Source organism: Pocillopora verrucosa, chromosome 12 (genome assembly GCF_036669915.1).
Source record: "Pocillopora verrucosa isolate sample1 chromosome 12, ASM3666991v2, whole genome shotgun sequence".
Taxonomy (NCBI): Eukaryota; Metazoa; Cnidaria; class Anthozoa; order Scleractinia; family Pocilloporidae; genus Pocillopora; species Pocillopora verrucosa.
The window spans coordinates 17,082,789-17,107,846 of NC_089323.1; the positions used below are offsets into that span (position 1 = coordinate 17,082,789).

Below are 25,058 nucleotides of genomic sequence, written 5' to 3' on the forward strand. Positions count from 1 at the left end.
GTTCACCCTGATATACCCATACCATCTTCCTTTGTTCTCTCCACCTTAACAGGGGTCTTTGGTCCATCCCCATCAGACGTAAAAGCCAAGATTTGAAATTCATATTCGGTGTACTTCTCGAGCCCGGTAAAATTCCTACTTGACGCGGATCCACTGCTAATAAGCAAGGTGGTTGGTAACCGCACTGAACCTTTCTTTTTGTAGAACAGTTTAAATCCAGTAATGTTTCTTCCATGTCTGGCAAAGACTTGTGGTAACTTCCAGGAAGCTATTATGGTGGTAGAAGAGATTGCATTCAATTTGAAGGCAGTAGGAGGTTGTGATGGAACTGAAATAAATCAAAATACACCATATATAAACTTCAATTATTTGTTGAGAAAGGAACCTGTAAATCAACCATAACTGTTAACTTAAAGCGTTCGATATCTGTCAGAGCACTGTGAAGGATGTTAGGAATGGATATAGGTGGTAAGATCCTACTAAATATAAAAGGTGTTGATAAGTCGAATTCTCCAATCTTCCCCCCTACAATCATATTTAAAAAGATTCTAATTTAACCAAGGGTTGTATAATAAGGGATAACATTCAATTCCCAATTACTTCCGTAAAATTTCCGAATCTTCACTTCCGAAGATAATTGGTTATTGCATCTTCATTAGAGAAAAACATGAGACCCACTAAATACCTTTAGTTAAAGGCATTCCATAAGCTTCCACTCTCAGGGCTTTAAAGCCACTATAACCTGTGGGTTGAAAGCGAATAAACTTTGCACTTGCAAAGTCCTGAAGATTGTTTTTCTTAATGCCATAGTTATTTGAGTTCCCACGAAAGATCTGCATTTTGTAATACAAAAAGTAAAATTATTGCTAGGCATATATGTATTTTGTTATAAACAAAATGTATCATTCACCATTATAAGTCAGTGATAAACTATTCCCTAGAGATTGACTTTGAGCTAGTAATTAGCCAAAATTGAACCTCAAACCAAAGAGATACGTGTCTCTAACGTCTAGCAAATTTGATTGAAAGAATTATTAATACTGCTAAAGAAAGATAAGTTTAACAAAACTACCTCAAAAGGTGCAAGTGAACCTGTGGTAGAAGTTGAAATATTAGTTGTAGTGGTACATTAACTTAGAGGAAGTTTACTTGTGATGTGTACCGTATTTACCCGTGTATAATGCGCACTTTTTACAATAAAAATAACCGTCAAAATCGCAGTGCGTATTATACACGGATTCTATTGTTTGTTAAGCACGTTCTAATTTGCATACGGTATATGTGATGTGTTTATGGTACATAGGAGCCCCAAGATAACTGTATTTAGAATTTCCTGTGGGCTGTTTTTCAACAATTCCTAAATTTTCGAAAAATATGGGTTAATTACAAGGAGAAATTAGGTCGTGAATGATAAGAAAATATTTTGCTCTCAATCATGATGTGCTCGGTTGGTATGTTGTGACCTCGACTTAAATATTTTCCAGTCTAGCACATCTCGTCAGGGAATAATATCTATGAGCCATGTACATAGATTTATGTTTGCTGGAAGGAGCAGTGCATATCTCAGCAACAGTTATTCCCCTCTTTTGTGTCCTTCTTCTCGGCGCATGATAATGAATGTCTGCTCTGGTTGCTAATTTCAGGCTAATTTCAGTTTTTTTGACATGCACATACCGTCGTGGGCTTCATCTAAACTTACCCTGTCTCTATTATTTTCTCTATAGGTGACAAAAGTGGTTCCATCCAAAGATAACTGAATCTTGTACCAAGTTGTCCACTCATCTATATTTTTAGCTCCTTGAGTAGCAACAGCACAGATAACATACTCATACAGGAGGTCAATTTGTAGGTAGTCATCAGGATTGGCGTTCGTCTCGGGTGCCCAACCCCGAATATCTCCATTCAGTCGACCATGAGAGGGTATGTACCTAGAGTCATAATGCGATAAGGCAGAGAAGCTCCTATCTGGAACTCCACCATAATTGGCCAGTCCAATGGCCTCAGTAACACACGCTGCAAGGTATTAAACTAAAATCAGCCTTTACATCTTATAAAAGACTAATTAAATAATAATAAAAAAAACCCAATCAATCAAACGACCACTACATGGTCTGTAGAATGTCACCTCTGGTTAAATCGTCTTCCAACCCAGAAATTTTAAAGCAATTAAGTTTCATTTCAACTGACAAAATTGCAACTGGGATATAAATTAAAAGTGCTAAGACTTAAATTGAGTTCTAACAGTTACGTAACGACATTTTCGCAGCATAAATTATAGACCATGCTATCAACTTCCCCTTCTACGTAAATTAAGTTTCTTGGGTGAACATAAAGGCAATTCAACGCTGAGCATAAAAGTAACAGATTGCAGCACAGCAGGTAGGTTTAAAACAATGTGTTAAACAATAACAGAGTCTCTTAAACAGAACTACAAAGTAAGTGGCAGATCATCACAATCACGCAACATTACATAACAATTAAGTTCCCAACTCACCCGGCTTTTGGTTCACTCCAAATACCTCTGTTCTCATACACACCTCACCCCAGTGTGTTTGTGGCAAGAATCGCAGATATCTTGTTAACACTCCATAAACTACGTGCTTCATTTCTGAGTTCCTGTTATCATTTCCGCTCAGAAACTAAAAACAAACAAATATCCACATCACTAATCGTCATCACTAATTGGTAGGAATAACAATATACACAGTGTAAATATTGGCAATATTGATAATTATTAAATTTTATTTGGGGAATAGGAAACATCATTATAACTGTAAACTATTCAGTTTCACCCTTTATTGTCCACTTATGAATGTACACTATAATTTTTTTAGCAGTTATGTCTCACAATGCTTCTCCAGTACCTTAACTTGTCCACCTTCACTGTAGTCTGTCCAAGTTGTCCCATCCGTGGATAATTGTAGCGTGTAGGTTTTCACCCACTGATCTCCTTCAGAATTCCCTTGAGTAGACACAGCGCAGATGATATGAAGTGTCTGTAGATCAATCTGTAGATATGGGTTTGTGTCACTTGTTCCTGCACACCATGACGATCCTGATGCGTAGTTAAGGCGACCATTCTTGGCTGGTGTGTTTGCACTTTGCTCTGAAGAAGCAGTCATTTCATTGTCAGGAATTGTTCCACTTCCTATTCCAAGGTCCAAATCAACACATCCTCCTATAAAAACAAAAGCATATTACTTGCTATAAAAAGGGCACTAGAGTGACCATTGAATATACACTTTGGACGGCCAATTCACTTTAGGTCAGTCTGCTACTAGAAGTCGTTATTCATTTTCATCCAGGTCACGTGGGAATCTCTTTGAGATGGGATCTTTTCTCATCATGAATGATAATAATAAAAATGACATAGCTGCGCTTACCTGAGGCCAAGACAAAAATTAAAGCGAGCAAAGCGACGTGGAAATACAACTTATGCTCAAATCTGGACATGTTATTCAGTCGGCAAGTGAAATCAATCAAACTGTGTTCTGTTTATGTAAGTCCGTTCGTTTTTATAGAGGTGCTTAAAGCCGGGGGGATTCCCCGTTTAAGGGCGAATCACAAATCTTAGCTCACGGTCAATATGGACATCTGATTGGCCAGCTAATTACAGTGGCGTCAGTCGTTGATGATGCTTCATAGGAACTTCATACGACACCATAAATATTTAGAATCGTTCATCGAAAAATACAGCAATTACCAACAATGCAAGAAAAACCAAAACATAATCACATAAAGCAACATTAGTAGTTGATACCTTTTACTGAAAATACTTCAGTACTCAATTGTTCTTTTCGTCTATTTTATGGTATGTTTTCGATCTTGTACCCCAGTTATTTATATAGGAGGTAAGAGTAATGAATTAATTTGTCCGCCATTGATATGAATAGTTTGGTGTCTCATATCTCTGTCTTTCAGGCATCGTTGCCATATTTTCCCCGTTGCTAAGTCAGCGCCAGGAAGTCTCTAAATTTGGCAAGGTTCCCGTAAAGCTTTCACGAAACAATATTTCCTTTTATAGGAAGACTTGGTTTTATTATTCTTTCAAGCTAGAATCACGAATGCGACAGTTCATTGACCCTTTTAAGTACTTCTTGTTACCGGATGTGAGCCAAATGCGATTATGAAGAGAGTACATGTCTCGACATGTACTAAACTGAATCTATGAATTAAACATTACTCTTTGACAACGGAGTCACGGAGGCAGAATATTGAATCCGACAGCTTACCAATCTTATCTGTTCGGATACAACGGAATGGATGAAATTTCTTGTAGAATGTCTAGTCCTCAGAAACAAATTACGTGACAGTGAAATGCTATTGGATGGAGAGGAAAAAATAGTTTAAGAGAGAAATGGTGAATTTTAGGGTCAAAGATATTGCTTTGCACTTTGCCGACAGATGTTTTTTAATCAAGCATTTTTTGTTTATTTACGATAAAGCATTTTTTTTGTTGTTTACCTAAGATATCGTGGGCTGTCAAGATTAGTTCATATACGTGAGTTAGATTAAGAAAGCGGCAGTAGGGAATCCGAGATCAGGTTGAAAGGACTGTGCTTCATTCGAAAAGTGTGTTTTCTGCCTTTGTGCAAGGACTGGAAAATATCGCGTCTTAAGCGGGATAACACCTTACAGAATTGTGGGTATATCAATATTGTAGTCTATTCTATACTCACTTGACTTTTGTTCCATACTCACCCCACTCTGGCGAGTTTGTGGCAGAAATCGCAACTATCTTGTTAACACTCCGTAAACAACAAGCTCAACGTTAGAGTTTTCATCGTCATTTCCCTCTAAAACCTATCAATAGATGAAGATGATAATTTCTCATCTTAACATTCCCTTCTTTCCGACCTTAAACCATAGTATGAGCTCTTCCACAAGACCAAATGAAATAGTCCTCTCAAAGCCTTGTTTTTGAGTGACAATTGGATAATTTTTAAACGTGCAAATGACCGGAGACAAGGAAGACTCATTTCATATATAATATAATCGGAATTCAACTTAGTATTTTTCAAAAAAGAAGTCTACATAGATTATCAAAGTGAGTGCGTATCCTTTTTTTTAAATACAGATTTTATTAATATTGCCCGGCTTCTGCAACGCATGCGAGCCATTTACTACGAAAAAAAATGGAAAAGCTACTCTGCTGATCTGATCTGCTATCCACTTATCTCGGCTAATAAAATAACTTTGAAGCTGTGATCGATTGAGTCTCCCGTTGCAGCACGGCTGAAGAGGCCTTTACACATAGGCAGAACTTCAAGAGTCAAACAAAAATGATCCAAACTAAGAGATTTCATGATGAATGATGCTGGGTTCACTTGAAGCAAAAGAAAAAGTAACAGCGAAAAAAAAACCAAGAAATACAGTTTGTGGTTTTAAACTTCAATCATGATTTTATTTACAAAACTGATGGTTGTAGTCACGAAATGCAATCACTTTGGCCTTGTTTGACCGGCTATTTGAGCCAGAAAGATCATAAGAATCTCTTGATTCCCCTTTTTAATGTCCCCGCTCGTAATGCATGTAAAACCATTCAGTCGGTATCAAATTTAAAGTGTTGTAAGTGGGGAATAATCCAATTAGGGTGAGAAGATCTCGTTAGCGAAACTGAAATGCAATGCCACTAAAATGCAACGTCTGTCCGGCGTGTAGACAAGTTTGACTCATAGAGGTCGCATTTTGACACCTCCTCGATCAAATTTTAACCTCAAATCTCATCTTAGGGATAATAGTGACGTGAGCTGCTACAAACCAAAATTCCGCTTTGTAGGAGCTATATGAGAAACCGAAAATTTGAAATAGTTTTTCCGCTTCCGGTAAGTATTACCATCAACGCAAGAAAAACCACAAAATACCCATATAAGGCGACACAAGTACTTGATAATGAAAATATTTCATACTGAATAATCATTGTTGTCTACTATACGTTATAATCTCCTCTTATACCTTTCCCCCCTCGGGGATAGCGATAGAATCGAATTTATTTGTCCAATACTAATTTAAATCGATCAGTGTCTCAAACTTACAACTTCTTTGCCATACTTTCTTCGTTGCTTAGCCAGAACCAGGAAGTTTTAAAAATTAGCGAGTCTTACCGTTACAGTTTTCACGAAACAATTTTCCTCCTCTTGGGGTATTTGATTTATCGCTCTATCAAGCTGAAATCATGAGTTACAAATTACTGTTTGACAACAGGGTCACGGGGAAAGAACAATCAATCCTACAACTTTCCACTCTGATCTTTTCGGATGTAACAATTTCAAGGCATCAGGAGAGAGAAACATGTTTAACAATGGAACTCAGATGCCTTTCGTTTACTTTAGTAGATCCTGGGGGATGTTTAGTCCGGTATGACCTTTGAACATGTTTAATTTTCACCATAAGGAAAAGATGCTTTCGACAAGAAAAAAGATAGAAAAGATTTTGAAGAGCGCGTGATCAATGGGGTCCGAAACCGTCTCACTAAGTTTATTTGACGTCTTTTTCACAAATCTTATTGAAGTAGATGTTACGCTCAAGATTCAAGCTAACATTGTGTGACACCTTGCGTGATGCAACAGCTAAATTGCATTTATCTGATGGTATAAAGATGGAATTTAAAACCCTATTTCACTGTTGAACGCACACTTTTAAGCTGCCTCGACCATCTGTCCACTGTGATCGGTTCTTTTACTCAGTGGACGAAGGAGGAGATGCTCATTAGAAAGGAGAGCTTGAAACTCAGAAGCACAAGGAACAAGGGTTTATCACAATGGGGAAAACGACACTATCCGATTTATAACTATTGCTTAATCAACAAACACTATTCATCCCAATATGATCATAACTCAAAAATATTTATCAAAAATAATCTATAATCATCTACCTTATTTGCTGCAAGGGTATCAAGAAAAGGATGATAAGGCTTCAAAAATTTTCTTGTTAATACTCTACGACCAACAAATATTCAAACTAAATATTCAGTCTGAGGCCAAGTGTAAATCGAGTTCTCCCTCTAGCGAGCGTAAACAGTAGCCCTCTCAACTAATATCTATATTTAACTAAGGACTAAAAAAGATTAAAGTATTTTAATATTTTTTTTAGAGAATTGGTGGCTTTACCAAAGCTTGTATTCATTTTTGACTTGGCAATCATTTGACAGAAATAAGTATGTCCCTAGCGGATTTATCATTCGACTGATAGGAGTGTGGAAGTATGTAGAAGTATAAAACCAAATCAACATTCAGTATCTCCTATTTCTTTTCCTTGACTTTCTTTCGCAAAGCCAATATTCTGGTGGCCGAATGCTTTATTTTCAAACTGCAAAGCTTGAGGATCAGGAAATGCAGGCGATTGGCCTTCTGAAGACATGGGCTTGAGTTGAAGACACGATTCTGGAGAAGACGCAAGCTCATCAAACGAAGAGTCGAGTGGACCGATGTCGTCAAAGATAGTACTGTCTGCCTTCTTCTTTGTGTCATTTAATCTGAGCTTAGTTTTTCTTAACTTACATCCCATTCCACAAATTATCGCCAATAAAACGAAAACCACACAGGAAAAGGCGATGACAACGATGAGAAAGATGCTTTGTTTTTCTAATTCAGAGAATAAAAGGGGAAACTATTACTTTCAAGTTCGAACAAACCACAGCGGAAATAAAACGTATCAGGCGATGAAACAAGTTTGATTGCCTGTTTGATATTGTGGTAAAAAAAATAAAGAAAACTGAGTGACAGGTAGAAAATACATAATCAGTAAGGATAAGAAATAATAAGGGATAGGACGGTTTTGAAATAGTTTGTCGTTTAAAACTAACGCGCCAAATGGGTTGGGTAACAAGGGAATGATTTGCAATGAGCTAGCAGTTCATCAGGGCAAAGAACCAATAATTTAAGATCACATGACGCCATGTTGGCTATTTAGCGTACCAACGTTCTCAATAGGTGAATATTTCACTATATTAGGTACCGAAAAATTATATTAATTTTAAAACTTACCAGTCACTACCAAAGTTGTTGCTGAATGGCTCGCTCCAAACATGTTCGATGCTGTACATTCATAAAGACCGCTATCACGAGTTATCACGTCTCTGATAACAAGAATGTGGCCATCATTGTTAAACGTTGCTCGCGATATACTGGTGTCTCCGTCTTTACTCCAAGTAACAGAAGGTTTTGGATCTCCATGGGCCTCACATGTCAACTCAGCCAATTCGCCAACTATTATTGTTGTCCTTTCTGGTAGTTCCTTGACCACTGGTTTATCTGTCATGAACATATTGTAACGCGTCCTGGTTTCAATTAAAAACACCTAAACCAAGCAATGCTCTAACTCCGAGGAAAACTCTTTAGTGTTCCACAAGAAAAGTATTCTCAGACTGTGCGCAGACTTTTCGTATAGTACTTGCTCAGAGAGTGCGGAAAGTAATTCGTCAATTCTACCTGGTTGATCTATACCTATATAATAAAAATTATAAATGGTGAAAGTCACCTAACCAATTTAATAAATAAACTTACAAAAATCGCACAGTACCTTTGGTTTTCAGCACTATGAAGCTACTCGAGGTGTACAGTGTCTGCGAAGACAGTACATAGAAACATTGTGAGTGTTCATACAACCAGCTCAAATTAATTATGAACGATTGCTATTCTAAGAAAGATCCAGCGAATGAACTTTGATGACTAAGATAAAAATTTAGAGAGAAAGCAACCCACGCGCTGTAACAGTTCATGTCGTGCTTTGCCTTAGAAGTGCCTCTCTATACAATCTACATCATAAAGTGGAGATTTCTGTGTAGACTTAGTAACTCACACGACGTTTGGAAATTCGGAGCCGTGAATAAAACGGTATTTGGAGTAAGACGATTGTAACATGAGTGCAAATCTTAAAGGAGGGTGACTAAATAAGTACTTTAAAACTAGATTTAGCGTGAACGTGACAAGTAGGCCACTAGTCTTTTGTGTTATGGTGTTAAATAAAACATTTGTTGACAAAAATACCTCTGAGACAAAAGCTCTGAGAAACACTCTGTAGTTCGTATTCGGGTGCAATGGTTTGTTGTAATAATACTCTTCGCTATTACTTCTCTTGCTTCTTATTTTATTGCTTGATTGGACTCCATCTCCTACAGTAAATTCTTGGTGTTTGTAAAAATCATTTCCTCCAAACTGGAAAGTGACATAAGCTGCAGGCAGTAGAGATTTGTGAGCTTCTTCATAAGTCATCAGCTCTTGTGTTGTAAAATCTGATGGTGGGTTTACGACACCATCGTAGTTTGACCAGTATGTTATGACGATGACTTGAAAAAATCTGCAAGATCAAGATTTTTTTTCAAATAACAATGTAACGCTGATCACCAGTGCCAGTAAAATAGAAATCCAAGTTTGCAATGGATTTGCCTCACTTCCCTTCGTGATTGATCAAGACCGGAGCCATGTTAGTAACCAATCAGCTGCGATACTGAAACCAATCGCTACCTGGTCGCTGGTGTTTTCCCGCCTTTTTAAGCGGGTGATTTGAGTTCTAATAAGCTCAGTTTTTTTTTCACTTTTTCTCTGATCGGTCGTTGTTTTTTATTGCACCAGTCGCTGTTATCAAAATACTCAATCGAAATACTCTCTATGCGTTTATATGTAGCCTGACTAGAAAGCAATAACTCATCATGTCTATGAATATCAAAAACATGCTTTCGTTGAAAATCGGAAGTTGCAGAATTGAGGCCAAAAGTCTTCTACTTTTAAAAGGCACAGATGGAGAAAAGCTACAGTAGGATATAAGGAGGTTAATAGGAAGATTTTTAGAGAGAGCATATACGCAGTGTTACTTATATCACGTGAACTACCATAACAGCGGCCAACCAAAAATCTTCGATAATTTACGTTGGGTTCGTTCTTCTTAAAGATTTATTTTTCTTTTATGCGTTGGGGTTTATCGACTGACCTTACTAGAGCTTTGTTACAGTTTCGTACCAGCCTTAAAAAAGTTTACCTGATGTGAAGAGATTATTTTAGACTTCGTGCATTTGTTGAAAGAGAGAACTAAAACTTGCCACAACGTACTTTGCACTTCCTGGGAAATTTGGGAGTGTAATTTTTGCTTTGATTCCTCCGTCACTAAAATTCGAAGAAAATGCTGGCGGAGAGGGCTTCTCAAGAGACCAAATTGTACCTGTGAAAGGAAACTCAATGTTCATTGGAGAGGAAATCTACGTGAAAATAACTACTTGAACAAATTTACCTCTTATTTAGGAAGTGATCCTAGCCTCCTAATGATTTTCATCTCCAAGACAATAAAAAAATGGACTCCCTTCCTCCATTTCCATCCCTTACTAACAAGTTATACATGACATTAATAACGTCGGATTTCAAATGTATTCAGTAAGAAGCAATAATGTCTTCAAGCAGTAGATAGAATTTAGCAGTAGCAGTAGCTCTCACTAAATACAGAAAGACTGAAACTAATGTCTCTTCTTATTTCAACATTGAATTCAAATGTGGAGCATTTCTTCCACCTTTTACTTTTCGATGTAGTATCCAACAACGTCTGCCAAGGGAAAGCGTTTAGTTAAGGCTCCTATGTGTACTACAAAGCAGGTATATCGAGACTTGCAACAAAATCTTTGATAATATTGTTTTTGGGTTGTAAACCAACATGGTTGAAGTCAACATGTCTCGCATCTTTGACTCACCCAACGTCTGGATCGCTAAAGACTGGCTGTAGGGTCCAGGCCCAGCCTCAGTGAAGGCTCTAACTGACACTTCATATCTTGTGCACATTGAGAGACTGGACAACAGTATCTCTGTTTTGGATGTGTTGAAGGTTGAATTAAATGAAGTGTGAAACGAAGTGCAACTTTCTTTTAAGTCAAGTCTCACTTGATACATTTTGACGAACCCATTGGCGACCTGTCTTGTCAGACTATTCCAGGTTATCTGATATTTTGTGTAATCAACTTCGATAGACGATACATTTTCTGGTCCATGACTAGGCTCTAAAAGAGAGATAAGAAAGACCCATATGCAATAAACTTACAGATTAAAAACGGAATGAAAAACGACAACAGTGAGTTATAGTATTCAAGTAGTGCACAAACGGAAGTTTTATTTGTCCTACATTCCTTACATTAAGCTAAACCTATTTACTTATTCTTTTTCACCGTAATACTTTGTCACCAATCAATTCACGTACATGAGTCATGGGCATTATCAAGTTAAATTTTCTACACTTTTGTACTTAGTTACGATGGCATAACATACCGTACTCATTGGTTTTCGCAGACAATGACGCATTCTGTCCAGGTTTGACAGTTACAGCTCCGATATAGAAATGACAAGTAACTCCACCCAGGACATCTACCAAGTAACTGAACGTGTCTCCTCCAACGCTTTGCTTCGTCTCACCTTCTTGGTTTGCATAAAACACAATGTAATTCCTGATGATTCCATTAGATTCCGCAGGTCTGCTCCAAGTCAAGTTTATTCTTGGACCATGAAAATTATTCGGGGCTAGTTCCTTATAGGAAAACGATAGAGGAGAGCTCGGTGCTAATACGAAAAATAAGAATTGATAAGTAATACAAATTTTAATAACATGCACCCTAGCCATCCCCTTTAAGTTCCTTTAACTATGACAAAAAAAAAAATTCAAAATTTGGAACCTCAGAAATCTGACACACACAAGACCAAACAAAGCAATATTTCCCGGTTTTTTTTCGTTTCAAATGACTTTCCTTTCGTAAATTGTCAGACCAAATAACCCAAAACATGAAAATGGCAAAGGTCTCTCATCGATCCCATCTGCAATTTGCACATCCATATTATGAGACATTTCCTACATAAGATTAATAGGAATAAGGCTTTTTTTTGTTGGCGGAAGAATCGTCAAAAAAACGAAACCCTTTTGACTCTAAAAGTCAAAAGAGCACGAGAGAGTGATCTGTTCCACTCCCTCCTCCCAAAAAAAAATAATAATTCAGAAGAAATTCGTTTTCAAAGACTCTTCGCCTGAATTCAGCATTTAAATTCAATCTGTATGTGGCCTCTTACCATCTTCCTTTGTTCTCTCGATCTTAACAACGCTCTTTGGTCCATCACCAACAGAAGTAAAGGCCGAGACTTGAAATTCATATTCTGTGTACTTAAAAAGCCCATGGACAACTTTACTTAATGTTACTTCACTGTTAATAGTTACGATGGTTGTGGTTCCTTCAGAGCTTCTCTCCCTGTAATACAACTTAAATCCTTTGATAATTCCATGTCTTTCTTTTTTAGGTGGAGGCTGCCAGGATATTGTAATACTGGTAGGAGAATTTGACGTCACAGATAAGTTAGCCGGAGCTTTGGAAGGAACTGCAATTTAATTAAAAAAAAGGAAAAAATTATAAAACAATTAGTTACGCAAGACATATTCCCTTGAGTGAAAATTATAATTTGTCAGCAATCCTTAGGACACTTTTTATCTTCGGTGATAATCAAAGAAATCAGCATTCTACCTTTCTTGTCCTAGAAAATGAATTTATAAGCGCGTTTAGATGTAAAAGGTGAAATAGTTCGACATAATTTAAAAAATAAAAAATTAGAGAAGGTCAAAAACCTTACTTATTTGTGTAACCTTGACGGCCGATGGCATAAATGATACATATTGCTATTTTCTGAGAGAAAATATTTTTTCATCTCATCACGAGCGTAGGAAAAAGAAATAACTTTTAATCTCCATAAGGAATCGAACATTAGAGCTTCGGATTCCGCTCCCAACGCTCTAGCACGAAGAGCTACGCCATGACCGTGGCCAAGGATCCTGTGTGATACTCTTTCAGCACACTGTGCATGACATGATGAAAAATCATCTCTCCTCATTACATTACCGAGCTTAAAATTCACCATCTTTTTTACTCCTATTTACTGTTCCTAAATGATATATAATTTTCTAACCATCTTCCTTTGTTCTCTCCACATGAAGGGAAGTCTTTGGTCCGTCACCAACAGAAGTGAAGGCCAACGCTTGAAATTCATATTCTGTGTATTTATCAAGCCCAGTGATATCCTCAGTATGGATAGTATGGATTGATGCATTATAAATAATTCTCATGGTTACTGAAGAAGCAGAATCCTTCTTCTTGTACAACAATTTATGTCCTGTTATGATTCCATTTCTGAACTTTGCTGGTGGTAACTGCCAGGATGCTTTAACACTGGTAGAGGAGCTTGCAGTCACAGAAAAATTACGTGGAGGTTTTGAAGGCACTAAAAAATGAAACATGAAAACCCAGAAAAGATTATTAACAGTAAATAAAATTATAAGTAAAAGAAAGGAGGAAAGGACAAAGGAAGAGGACACGATCTAAATAAGTAATATTAAAACATTTTTAGCACGTCAATTGGTTACTTCGTTAATTTCACGACCGATCATCGTCAAACGACAAATACAAACGAACTTCAACGTTTAAGTTTTTAATACAAAAGCGCTAAAGGCTACACGGAAACTAATAGGAGATTTATTTTATAACATCAGTTCATAGAAATTCTTTGTACGCTTTCCAGCTGTACCTTATGGAATGACGACAAAATTGCAAAGCAGTTTGACATCATTCTTATATACCAGGTTCAAAAACAACCACGAAGTTATTTTATGAATACAAGGAAGCCTTCATACGACAACTTCTTACCATCTTCTTTTGTTCTAATAATCTCCACGGAGCTGTTTGGTCCATCACCAACAAAGGTGAAGGCCAACACTTGAAATTCATATTCTGTGTACTTATCAAGTCCTGTAACATCTTTAGCATTGATTGTTCCATTGTTGGTAATTATGATGGTTGCTGGTTCTCTAGAGCTTTTTCTTATGTAAAACAATTTAAATCCTTTGATGATTCCATTTCTGAGGTCTACTGGTGGTAACTTCCATGATGCCATTATACTGGTGGAGGAGCTTGCAGTCAAGGTGAAGTTCCTGGGAGATCCCGTAGGAACTGCAATAAGGGAAAGGAAAATTATTCAATATATCATTAACATCCTTTCTCGATAGGCTTACGTCATAGAACTAAGTAAAGAAATGTGCTTCCGTTTATTTGACATCTATCACTCATATCGCTCTCCAACCTTCATTTTAAAGCATCAGACCTTACAGTTTAGGTCCTAGGTTATTATTCTCACCATCTTCCCTCGTTCTTTCAACTTCTACCGAACTTTTAGGTCCATCACCGACAGATGTGAAGGCTAACACTTGAAATTCATATTCTGTGTCCTCGTCGAGTTTAGCGACAACTTTGGTATTAGTTGTTCTGTTATGAATGGTAAAGCTAGTCGGTTCCAAGGTGGTGTTTCTCTTTTTGTAAAATAATTTAAATCCTGTAATGATTCCATTTCTGGAATCAACTGGTGGTAACTGCCAGCGCGCTGTGATACTGGTTGAAGAGTTTGCAGCCAGAGTAAAGTTAATTGGAGCGTTCGAGGGAACTGCAATTTGAAAAGGAGAAGTTACATAACTTCTTCAGTGACTAGGCTTATGTGTGAAGTGATTAAAAAAAAGGACCACCTTTAACTCTATTGAATAAATGAACAGTTATATGCAAGGAATTAAGATAAACGATGTTTGTAACTCGATATGTTTGTTCTCCAATAGCTGCTTAATGGTAAAGCATGACCATAAGCTGACGTCTCTTCATAAACACAGGTGACAGATTGAGGGCATTCTCTTTGGATAGACTGCAGGAAAAATTTTTCAATGAAACATAAGAATAGGCATTGTTTTAGTCAGGTCACAATGTACACAAAATGGTTACTATATTTAGAAATCTTAGAAAACTTGGCACTCACCATCTTCCGCTGTCTTTGCCAATTCAAGAGAGCTCTTTGGTCCGTCACCAACTGAAGTGAAGGCCAACACTTGAAATTCATATTCTGTGTACTCATCAAGCTCAGTGACATTCTTAGCGTGGATCTTTCCATTGTTAAGAATTATCATTGTTGGTGAAGCTACAGAATCCTTTCTTTTGTAAAACAATTTAAATCCTGCGATGATCCCTTTTCTGGAGTCTGCTGGTGGTAGCTGCCAATAAGCTGTAATACTTGTAGAACTACATTCAGTCACGGTAAAATTTTCTGGAGCTTTGGAAGGAACTAAGAATTCCACAAGGAAAAAAAATTAATCGCAACTGGAAAACATCTTTACAGATTAGTGTTGACTCAATGTCATCAAACCAAATATATATTATGTACAAAGAACAAATCGTCTACGAAACAAAAAACTCTTAATTCTTTACAGTGTAGGAAGTGTTTTGCGCTATGAAATAAAACCAATCAAATTAAATTATATAGAGCCAACACATTTTTAATAATTTACCTAATGCTAATAGTTTTCCATATTTCAAGGATTAGGTATTTCATCAGTGTCCTGTTATCATACTTTGGAGTTAATAGAAACATTTAGCTCGCTCACGCCACTCCTCTTACCCTCTTCCGCTGTCCTTTTCACCTCCAGAGAACTGTTCAGTCCATCACCAACAGATGTGAACGCCAATATTTGGAATTCATATTCTGTGTACACATTTAGCCCAGTGACCAGTGCATAGCGACTTGTGCTATTCCTAATAGTTAAAGTAATTGGTGGATCTATGAAGCCTTTCTTTTTGTAGAACAATTTGAATCCTCTGATGATTCCATTCCTGGCGTGAACTGGTGGTAGTTGCCAAGACGCAGTTATACCAGTGGATGAGCGCACTACTAAAGTGAAGTTATCCGGGGACCTTGAAGGAACTGCAACGAGAGACAAATTATGTCTTCAGACTATTTGCACAACAGAAAACATGGATGACGCATGGCGTTCGATAAATAACTGCACAACTATTAACAACACGAATCTATGAGTTACAAGAATTGTGCACTGAGCAATCTTGATTCATTCATGAGATCTCCGGCGCGTTTTGGAGAATAAAGTTTGTTACATGATCTGAATTTCTTTTAAAGAGTACCCACAACAACCAGATCCACTCGAGATGCATTTTGCTACAGATTAAATCTAGAAATATCTCATGTGACGATTTACTAATATCATCAGATTTGAACTTCGTAACGTACAGGTGCAGTGTAAATTAGAATAAAAAGAGCTGGTGTGGACATAGCTCAAGACCATTGTTGTTAGGGCATAGCAATGAGTCTCTTTAAGCCATATTTTGTTAGGCTTCCATAAAAACTGTATAAACCACATTTTTTAAATCTAATATACGCACCAGAATTTAAAGGTTACTGTTTAAGTCCATTGGATGGCAAGCATGGTAGAAAAAAAAGAGGAGTTAAAATTGCTGAATGTGTGAGAAATATAACTCAACCTTTCTTTCTACTTCTGGATTGAATTGGACTAAATTGCACCCTGCACGCACAGAAATTCAGTAAACACCAATTTCTCCCTGTTCTAAATTATTTGTTTTCAACTTCCGATAACTCAGACATTGAAGATTCGTCTTTTCAGGAGGGGACTGTATTCCTCAGGAAGTCAAGGGACAATAGCCCAAATGTGAAAGCAAAATTTTCTTTGTTTCTCTAATGAACTCCTACCGTCTTCATTTGTTCTCACAACAACGACAGAGCTTTTTGGTCCATCCCCAGCAGAAGTAAACGCCAACACTTGAAATTCATATTCTGTGTACTTTTTGAGCCCACTGATGTCTTTTGTCTCAACTGTTCCATTTGTGATATTCAGAATAACTTGTGTTGCCGGAGAAACTTTCTCTTTGTACGATAATTTAAACCCTATTAAAACTCCATGCCTGGATTCAACAGATGGTAACTGCCAGGATGCTGTAACACTCGTGGAAGAGCTTGGGGTCAAGCTTAAGTTCCTTGGAGATTGGGACGGAGCTGTAATACAAAACCTAACTCATCAATCACGTTCTTTCTACAAATATGAGATATTTTCTGGAATATAACGCCTATTAAACAAAAATCATATTGAACAGTTTTCCGGTTAGCTGCGGGTTCATAAAGAACTTTAAATACGCAAACCTCGTTGGTTAAAACAACATTTCTTGATTATTAAAAACAATAATGATTACAACGCAACGTAACTACTAGGCTCCAAGACTTTACATAGATTATGTTAGATGATGATTAATCAATTCCGATGAATATTTAAAATTTATTACATATGAATGTTATAAACCAATAAACAAGAGAAATACAGATACCATCTTCCGTAGTTCTCTCCACAACAACAGAACTCCTTGGTCCGTCACCAACAGAAGTGAAGGCCAACACTTGGAATTCGTACCAAGAGTATTTATCAAGCCCAGTCACACGTTTAAAACGAATTTGTCCATTGCTTAAAGCTAAAGCTGCCAGTAATCCTGCAGAGCCTTGCTTTTTGAAGAACAATTTAAATCCTGTGATGATTCCATTTCTGGAGTCTGCTGGTGGTAACTGCCAGTATGCTGTGATACTGGTAGAATTACTGGCCTTCAAAGAGAAGTTACGCGGAGCTCTCGAAGGCACTGTAATAAAATAACAAATGTGCTATGTAATTCAATTAAATTCAGCTTCTCCACGTAATATCCTCATTACTGATGACCCATCCTAATTCAAAGTAACTAAGAAGCACGTCAGGTTTCTAATGAAATTTAGCTCCAACGCTATGTTTAAGTTGGTAATTTTAGTCACATGAGCATTGCTGATAACGTCAGTAAGGTAACTGTGGTAATTAAAATGACTTTTTAGTTTCGCCTCATTTAAAATACTATTACACAACCTATGATAGCAGATCTTTCTCTGTGGCTAATAATAGAAATTTGTTACCGTCTGCCTTTGTTCTTGCGACTTCGGTAGAACTCTTTGGTCCATCGCCAACAGAAGTGAAGGCCAACACCTGAAATTCATATTCTGTGTATTTGTCTAATCCAATGACATCTTTAGTGCGAATCGTCTGATTTCTAATAATTAAAGTAATTGGGAACCCGATGGAGCCTCTCTTTTTGTAGTACAATTTAAATCCCCAGACAATTCCATTTCTGGCGTCCTCTGGTGGTAACTGCCAGGATGTAGTAATATTGGTAGAAGAGCTAGCAGTCACAGTGAAATTGCTCGGAGCTTTCGATGGAACTGTCATTGAAAAATTTAATTAAATAGTATTAGACTTCATTCATTACATTCCAATAAATCGCCGATACCTAGATAATAGACGGATCCAAACATAAAGGACACAAGATCTAAATGTCTTGATCGACAACAAATCACAATAACCAGTCCGGCTTCCGGCTGAAACTCTCAATCCTCGGTCCACTATGATAACCATTCGTCCACAGTGACGGTCTCAATAATTTCTTTATTTATCTATCTTTCAAAAGAAAGCTCCGTAATAAGAAGGAAGCTGAACCTTGATATAAGTATGAGGCGATATAGTTTCCCTTTAGTCCTTACCATCTTCTCTTGTTCGTTCAATCTTAACAGAACTGTTTGGGCCGTCGCCAACAGAAGTGAAGACCAAAATTTGAAATTCATATTCTGTGTACTTAGCAAGCACTGTAACATCTTTAGTGCTGGCTGTTCCGTTGTTGATAATTACCATGGTTGCTGCTTCCCCAGGGCTTTTTCTTTTGTAAAACAATTTGAATCCTACCATGATTCCATTTCTGGAGTCTGCTGGTGGTAACTGCCAAGATGCCGTGATACTGGTAGAAGAGCTTGCTGTCACCGTGAAGTTAGTGGGAGACCCCGAAGGAACTGCAATAGGGAAACGAAAAAGTCTTCATTATGTCATGACCATTGTTTTCAACAGACCTGCAATGCAGGACTGCATAAAAAAAAATCCTGCGTGATGATCCTGTTGCTGGAGTCTTCTGGTGAGTTTAATGCCAAGAATCTTAAAGACTGGTAGAACTCAAAACTTTTGCGGAGCTATGGAAAAAAATTAAAGCTTCAACGAGCAGACATTCATTCACAACAGGCATGACTTTTGATGGGGGGTACTTTAATTTCCTCAAACTAAATAGATACCACAAACTGTGATGGCTATACCATATCGGAATTTTTTTTGGCACCATTTAGGAAAATTATATAAACTCAAATTACGAAGAGCCACAAAATGAAAAAAATTGAATATTTCTCTGCTGCTCGCAATATCAATTTTTTTCATAGGAATGGACATTTACATTTTTGGACAAAATTTTTGGACAACGATTACTCCTCTTACCATCTTCTAGAGTCCTTTTCACTTGTACAGAACTGTTCGGTCCATCACCAACAGATGTGAACGCCAAAATTTGAAATTTATATTCTGTGTACTCATCCAGCCCTGTGAATCTTTGATGGCGACTTGTTCTATTGTTTATAATTAAAACAATTGGTGGATCTATGAGTTCTTTCTTTTTAAAGAAAAGTTTGAATCCTGTGATGATTCCATTCCTAGCGTCAGTGGGCGGTAACTGCCAAGAGGCTGTAATACTAGTGGAAGAGCTCACTACTACAGTGAAGTTATCCGGGGATTCTGAAGGAACTGGAACAAGAGACAGTTTAATTCATCAATATATCATGAAATCAGTGCTTTAATATCAGCACGACTGCATGAGTCGAAGGAAATTTGCCCTAAGCAATCACAGCTCATTCAAGGGATCTCTCAAAACATTGCGAACCCGTCTATGGTTAAAGTCAATTTTAAATACAATCTATAACATAAATGGACTAAGATGTGAACGTAAAATTGCTAGGTCTCTCAATGACTTCTCACCATCTTCCTCTGTTCTCCTATCAAGAACAGGGCTTTTTGGCCCATCACCAACAGAAGTGAAGGCCAACACTTGAAATTCATATTCTGTGTATTTATCGAGCCCAGTGATCTCTTTGCTCTCGACGGATCCATTTGTGATATTCAGAATGTTTGGTGTTGCGACAGAATCTTTCTTTTTGTAGGATAATTTAAATCCAATAATGACTCCATGTCTGGATTCAACAGATGGTAACTGCCAGGATGCTGTAACACTAGTGGACGAGTTTGCGGTCACGCTGAAATTTCTTGGAGGTTGCGATGGAACTAAAAATCAAATGACTACCAATTAATAGCTTCATTTCAATGTTGTATGAGATGTTTCTGAAAAAAAAGTCACATTTTAGGATTTTTCTAACTTGTTTTGCGTTCATAAAGTTAGTTGACTATGTACTATAACTACTGAGGTTCAAGCTTCAAGGTTATGTGAAATACGTCAGATATTTCTTATCAGTAACAACCCTTTGAAGTGTTTCAAACAATAAACTGAAGGAATAAAGATACCATCTTCCATTGTTGACTCGACAACGACAGCACTCCTCGGTCCATCACCAATAGTAGTGAAGGCCAAGACTTGACATTCATACTCCGAGTATTTATCAAGGCCGTTAACACGTTTAAAATTAATTTGTCCGTTGCTTATAGTTAAAGCCACCGGTAATCCTGCAGAGCCTCTCTTTTTGAAAAACAATTTAAACCCTGTTATGATTCCATTTCTGGAGTCTGCTGGTGGTAACTGCCAATATGCTGTGATACTGGTAGAGTTGCTCGCCGTCACAGAGAAGTTAGTTGGAGCTTTAGAAGGAGCTGTAATTGAACAACGGAAGTGCTATGTAGCTTAATTAAATTCATACCACAATCTATTGTCCATGTAACATTATGGTTATTGATATTTCATCATTAACTAATGTAGGTAATAAGCAATGTAAATATTCAACACAAATTTCAGTTGATCGTGTTAATAACATAAAAATTGTTGATAACCTCAGCAAGACAAATAATGCACCTATGACTGACTTAAGACGTTCCTACCAGGGAAAATGCCATTGAAAACCTGTTTAACACATAACAACAAACCTCTTCTGAGAAAATAAAATGGCAGTCAAATTTAGTCGTTATTAGTCCCCTTACTTACCATCTTCCTTTGTTGTTGCAACTTCAGCAGAACTGTTAGGTCCATCACCAATAGAAGTGAAGGCCAAAACTTGGAATTCATATTCTGTGTATTTTTCTAGTCCAATAACAGCTTTAGTACAAATCGTCTCATTCCTAATGATTAAAGTGTTAGGTAGCCCCGTGTAGCCTCTCTTTTTGTAATACAATTTGAATCCTCTGACAATTCCATTTCTAGAGTCCTTGGGTGGTAACTGCCATGATGCTGTAATACTGGATGAGGAACTTGCGGCCACAGTGAAATTGCTTGGAGATTTTGATGGAACTGCCATCAGAAAATTAATTCATTTCGTGAGAAGTAATTCATCACATTCAAGTAAGCTGGGGAAAGCTAAGAAATACTCTATCGAAGTAGAAAGGGCGTAAGAGGGTTTTTCGCCTGAAAATCTCAATTCTACTGAGTCATTCTGACAAATTGATCCAAAGAAATCTCCGTACGAAGGTGGAGACATAGCTATTTTTATTTTCTTACCATCTTCTTTTGTCCTCTTAATCCTAACGTTACTCTTTGGTCCATCACCAACGGAAGTAAAGGCCAACACTTGAAATTCATATTCTGTATACTTTTCAAGCCCAATGACGTCATCACTTTCCGTTGTACCATTCCTCACAGTTATTGAGGCTGGCAATGTTGCTGAGCTTTTCTTTTTGTAAAAAATTTTGAATCCTGTGATAAATCCATTTCTGGAGTCTGCCGGTGGTAACTGCCATGATACGGTTATAGCGGTGGAGCTACGCACAATTAAGGAGAAGTTGCTAGGGGCCTGTGATGGTGCTGCAAATAGATGTGACAGAGAAAACTTTATAATTATTGATAAAAATTGATAGGAGAAAAATAACTGAGCCCATGTGAGTTCAGAAAGGATTAACTAGGCTCTTACCATCCTCCTTTGTTCGTTCGACCCTTATAGAACTCTTTGGTCCGTCGCCAACAGACGTGAAGGCCAACACTTGGAGTTCATATTCTGTGAATTTAGCAAGCCCTGTCACAGGTTTGCTACGAACCATTCCATTTTTAATTGTTATTGATGTTTCTAATCTTGGAATGCCTCTCTTTTTGTAGTACAATTTAAAACCAATGATAATTCCATATCTGGAGTCTACTGGTGGTAATTGCCAGGATGCTGCAATACTGGTAGATGAGATTGTCTTCACTGTAAAGTTACTCGGAGGTTTTGATGGGGCTAAAATCAAGCAACTCGTAGATTATAATAAAATATTAAATTTCTGTTTACAAAAAGACAGCTGGTATACTTGTACAACAGGCACATGTATGTATCTTAAGTTTCTTACCATCTTCGTTCGTTTCGCCAAACTTTATTGAACTCTTTGGTCCATCACCAACAGCTGTGAAAGCCAATAACTGAAACGCGTACTCTGTGTATTTATCTAGCCCTGTCAACTTTTTATAGCGAGTTGTCCCATTTGAAATAGTCAACGAAGTAGATCTTTCAGCAGAACCCTTCTTTTTGAAGAACAATTTGTATCCTGATATTATTCCATTTCTGGAGTCAGCTGGTGGTAACTGCCAAAATACTGCGATACTGGTAGAATTGCTTGAAGTCACAGTAAAGTTAGCAGGAGCTTGCGAGGGAACTAAAATTAAAATACACAACTCAAGTTAAACAACACATAGCTAATTTCCATTACATCTGCATTTCTGAAAGAGCCACTATCAATTAATTGATTGGTGAATGTTTAAAAGATATGAACAAAATTGATTAGCATCGGCCGTTCAAACTAACTTGTTCAAAGCCATACCAGTTTAACAAACCTTTACCAAAATTTCACATTGAACTGATTAAATACCAAACTTCATTATAAGTATTTCTTTTCCTCACCATCTTCTTTTGTTCTCTCAACTACAACAGAACTTCTTGGTCCATCACCAACTGAAGTGAAAGCCAACACCTGAAATTCATACTGTGTGTACTTATCAAGCCCAGTGACATCTTCAGTTTCAATTGTTCCGTTATTAATGGTCAAAATTCTAAGCAACGCTGCAGAGCTTATTTTTCTGTACATCACTTTTAGTCCTCTGATGACACCATTTCTGCCGATTTCTGGCGGGAGCTGCCAAGATGCTGTTACACTGGTAGAATTACTTGCAATCACAGTGAGGTTGCGAGGTGCTGTATATGGAACTGTGATAGAGACAAGAACGTCTTAAAATACATTTCGTACATAGACAGCCAGAAACATAGGAATGCTATGATTGATGGATACATACATGTAGATGGTTGAATGGAGGGATGGAACAATAGATGGATACCATACCATGTCAAATGGCAATGTGGAAATCAAAGAAAGGTCAACATTACATTGAGATAACAATGAGCAATGAGAAAGATTTAGTCTTAAACATTATAATTTTGATACGATGGTGCTTGATTAGAGTGTCATCAATCGGAATTCTTACCATCTTCATTTGTTCTCTCGATAAGAACGGAGCTCTTTGGTCCATCGCCCACAGAATTGAAGGCCAACACTCGAAATTCATATTCTGTGTACTTATCAAGCCCTGCGACAACTTTACTACGATCAGTTCCATTTGTAATCGTTACTAAAGTTTGCAATCCTGCAGAGTCTTTCAGTTTGTAGAACAATTTGAATCCTGTAATGATTCCATGTCTAGACTGTTCTGGTGGTAACTCCCACGATGCTCTCATGCTCGTAGAACTAGCTGGAGTTAGAGTGAAGTTGCCCGGAGCTCTCGACGGAACTAAAATGAAAGATCTCAGAAATGAATATGAATGTGAATATCTTTATGAACATATTTTTTTGTACTTTACTTTAAAAGAAATAAATTTTTTTTGATCACGGTAAAAGTTTGGTAATAAGCATGAAAATTTATCCAACCCTTATACCACTCATCAAAGAAGAAATCTACGCATACAATATGTATGGGTAAATGTCAAAAAAAGAAGCAATTAACAAAATTTCACGAGACTATCCAATCCTTTTATCAAAATCAATGCATTTACCTATTATGCTTTACCAAATTACAGTTTTGTACAGCTATATCTGTCAGAATTCATGTTGAAAGTGTACACGAGGCTTTTTTTCCACCTGAAAGCCAACCTCATTAGAATGGTTTAGTTTAGATCACGTACCATCTTCATTTGTCCTCGCAACCTTGACTAACGACTTTGGTCCATCACCAACAGAAGTGAAAGCCAATAACTCGAACTCATACTCTGTGTATTTATCTAGCCCTGTCAATGTATTCGAACGACTAGTACCATTTTCAACAATTTGCTTAGTCTCTTTCCCCGCAGAGCCTTTCTTCCAGTAAAACAGCTTAAATCCTGTGATAATTCCATTCCTGGAGTCCATCGGTGGTAACAGCCAGGCTGCTGTAATACTAGTAGAAGAAGTTGAAGTCACGGTAAAGTTAGCGGGGGCTTGCGAGGGAACTGCAATTAAAAAATGCTTGGTCAATGGCTAGTAGTAGATAAACTAAACCCATAAAACTCGATTGGTTCAATTTGAACATGTGACAAAAATCAATCATAGATTGATTGCGAAAAAACTCTCATTCAAATACCAATAATAATAATACTAATAACAATAATAATGGAATTAATAATTATAATGATAATAATAAAAACAAACATACAAATACACAAACAAATCATGATATTGAAAAACAGACTAGGTTAAGCTCCAAATAACGAAACAAGGAGACACTATAAGTAACAGTTGTACATCAAGAAAAACTAGAAATTTACCTCAATTTAAAAATCCCCTTACCACGCAAAAGCTACTGTTCAATTTAAAATACCTTGTAGTGGCATTTTCAATATCTTACCATCTTCCCTCGTTCTCTCAACCAAAACAGCACTTTTCGGTCCATCACCAACAGAAGTGAAGGCCAACACTTGAAATTCATACTTTGTGTACTTATCAAGCCCAGTGATATCTTGACTGTGAATTGTTCCGTTTTTAATGGTCAGAATGGACGGCAACCCTACAGAGCTGTTTTTTCTGTAGAATAATTTAAACCCTCTGATGATTCCATTGCTGGAAATTTCTGGTTGAAGTTGCCAGTATGCTGTTACACTGCTAGAATTTATCACTGTCACAGTAAGGTTGCTTGGGGCTATGGAGGGGACTGTAAATATAACAACAATAAACACTTTAATGTGGTA

The 25,058-nt window shown here is 37.2% G+C and overlaps 2 protein-coding genes across 6 annotated transcripts in view; both read right to left on the reverse strand.

Annotated features, from left to right (window-relative positions):
* The window catches only part of LOC131799861 (uncharacterized), a 30,468-nt gene extending 26,954 nt beyond the window's left edge, over positions 1-3,514 (reverse strand). The window contains exons 1-6 of the mRNA XM_066158915.1: positions 3,384-3,514; positions 2,865-3,178; positions 2,495-2,639; positions 1,700-2,013; positions 686-833; positions 23-328 (exon numbers count right to left, since the gene is read on the reverse strand). Coding sequence (XP_066015012.1) covers positions 23-328; positions 686-833; positions 1,700-2,013; positions 2,495-2,639; positions 2,865-3,178; positions 3,384-3,453 — 1,297 coding nt within the window. The 5' untranslated portion in view covers positions 3,454-3,514. The remainder of the gene's footprint in view (positions 1-22; positions 329-685; positions 834-1,699; positions 2,014-2,494; positions 2,640-2,864; positions 3,179-3,383) is intronic.
* A 1,311-nt stretch (positions 3,515-4,825) lies between these two features.
* The window catches only part of LOC131799883 (usherin), a 41,568-nt gene continuing 21,335 nt past the window's right edge, over positions 4,826-25,058 (reverse strand). For 2 of the 5 annotated variants that reach the window (XM_059117573.2, XM_066159475.1), the window contains exons 26-53: positions 24,719-25,021; positions 24,021-24,323; positions 23,327-23,629; positions 22,749-23,051; positions 22,201-22,503; positions 21,789-22,091; positions 21,380-21,682; positions 20,870-21,172; positions 20,239-20,541; positions 19,699-20,001; positions 19,165-19,467; positions 18,393-18,695; positions 17,772-18,074; positions 17,168-17,470; positions 16,539-16,841; positions 15,438-15,740; positions 14,802-15,104; positions 14,139-14,441; positions 13,652-13,954; positions 12,918-13,229; positions 12,033-12,335; positions 11,244-11,531; positions 10,676-10,978; positions 10,047-10,155; positions 8,988-9,297; positions 8,521-8,563; positions 7,986-8,252; positions 4,826-7,583 (exon numbers count right to left, since the gene is read on the reverse strand). In XM_059117573.2, coding sequence (XP_058973556.2) covers positions 7,225-7,583; positions 7,986-8,252; positions 8,521-8,563; positions 8,988-9,297; positions 10,047-10,155; positions 10,676-10,978; positions 11,244-11,531; positions 12,033-12,335; positions 12,918-13,229; positions 13,652-13,954; positions 14,139-14,441; positions 14,802-15,104; positions 15,438-15,740; positions 16,539-16,841; positions 17,168-17,470; positions 17,772-18,074; positions 18,393-18,695; positions 19,165-19,467; positions 19,699-20,001; positions 20,239-20,541; positions 20,870-21,172; positions 21,380-21,682; positions 21,789-22,091; positions 22,201-22,503; positions 22,749-23,051; positions 23,327-23,629; positions 24,021-24,323; positions 24,719-25,021 — 8,051 coding nt within the window. In that variant the 3' untranslated portion in view covers positions 4,826-7,224. Of the gene's footprint in view, positions 7,584-7,985; positions 8,445-8,520; positions 8,564-8,987; positions 9,298-9,975; positions 10,156-10,675; positions 10,979-11,243; positions 11,532-12,032; positions 12,336-12,917; positions 13,230-13,651; positions 13,955-14,138; positions 14,442-14,801; positions 15,105-15,437; positions 15,741-16,538; positions 16,842-17,167; positions 17,471-17,771; positions 18,075-18,392; positions 18,696-19,164; positions 19,468-19,698; positions 20,002-20,238; positions 20,542-20,869; positions 21,173-21,379; positions 21,683-21,788; positions 22,092-22,200; positions 22,504-22,748; positions 23,052-23,326; positions 23,630-24,020; positions 24,324-24,718; positions 25,022-25,058 lie in introns of those variants that run through there. The other 3 variants (XM_066159476.1, XM_066159477.1, XM_066159478.1) reach the window with 3 other exon arrangements.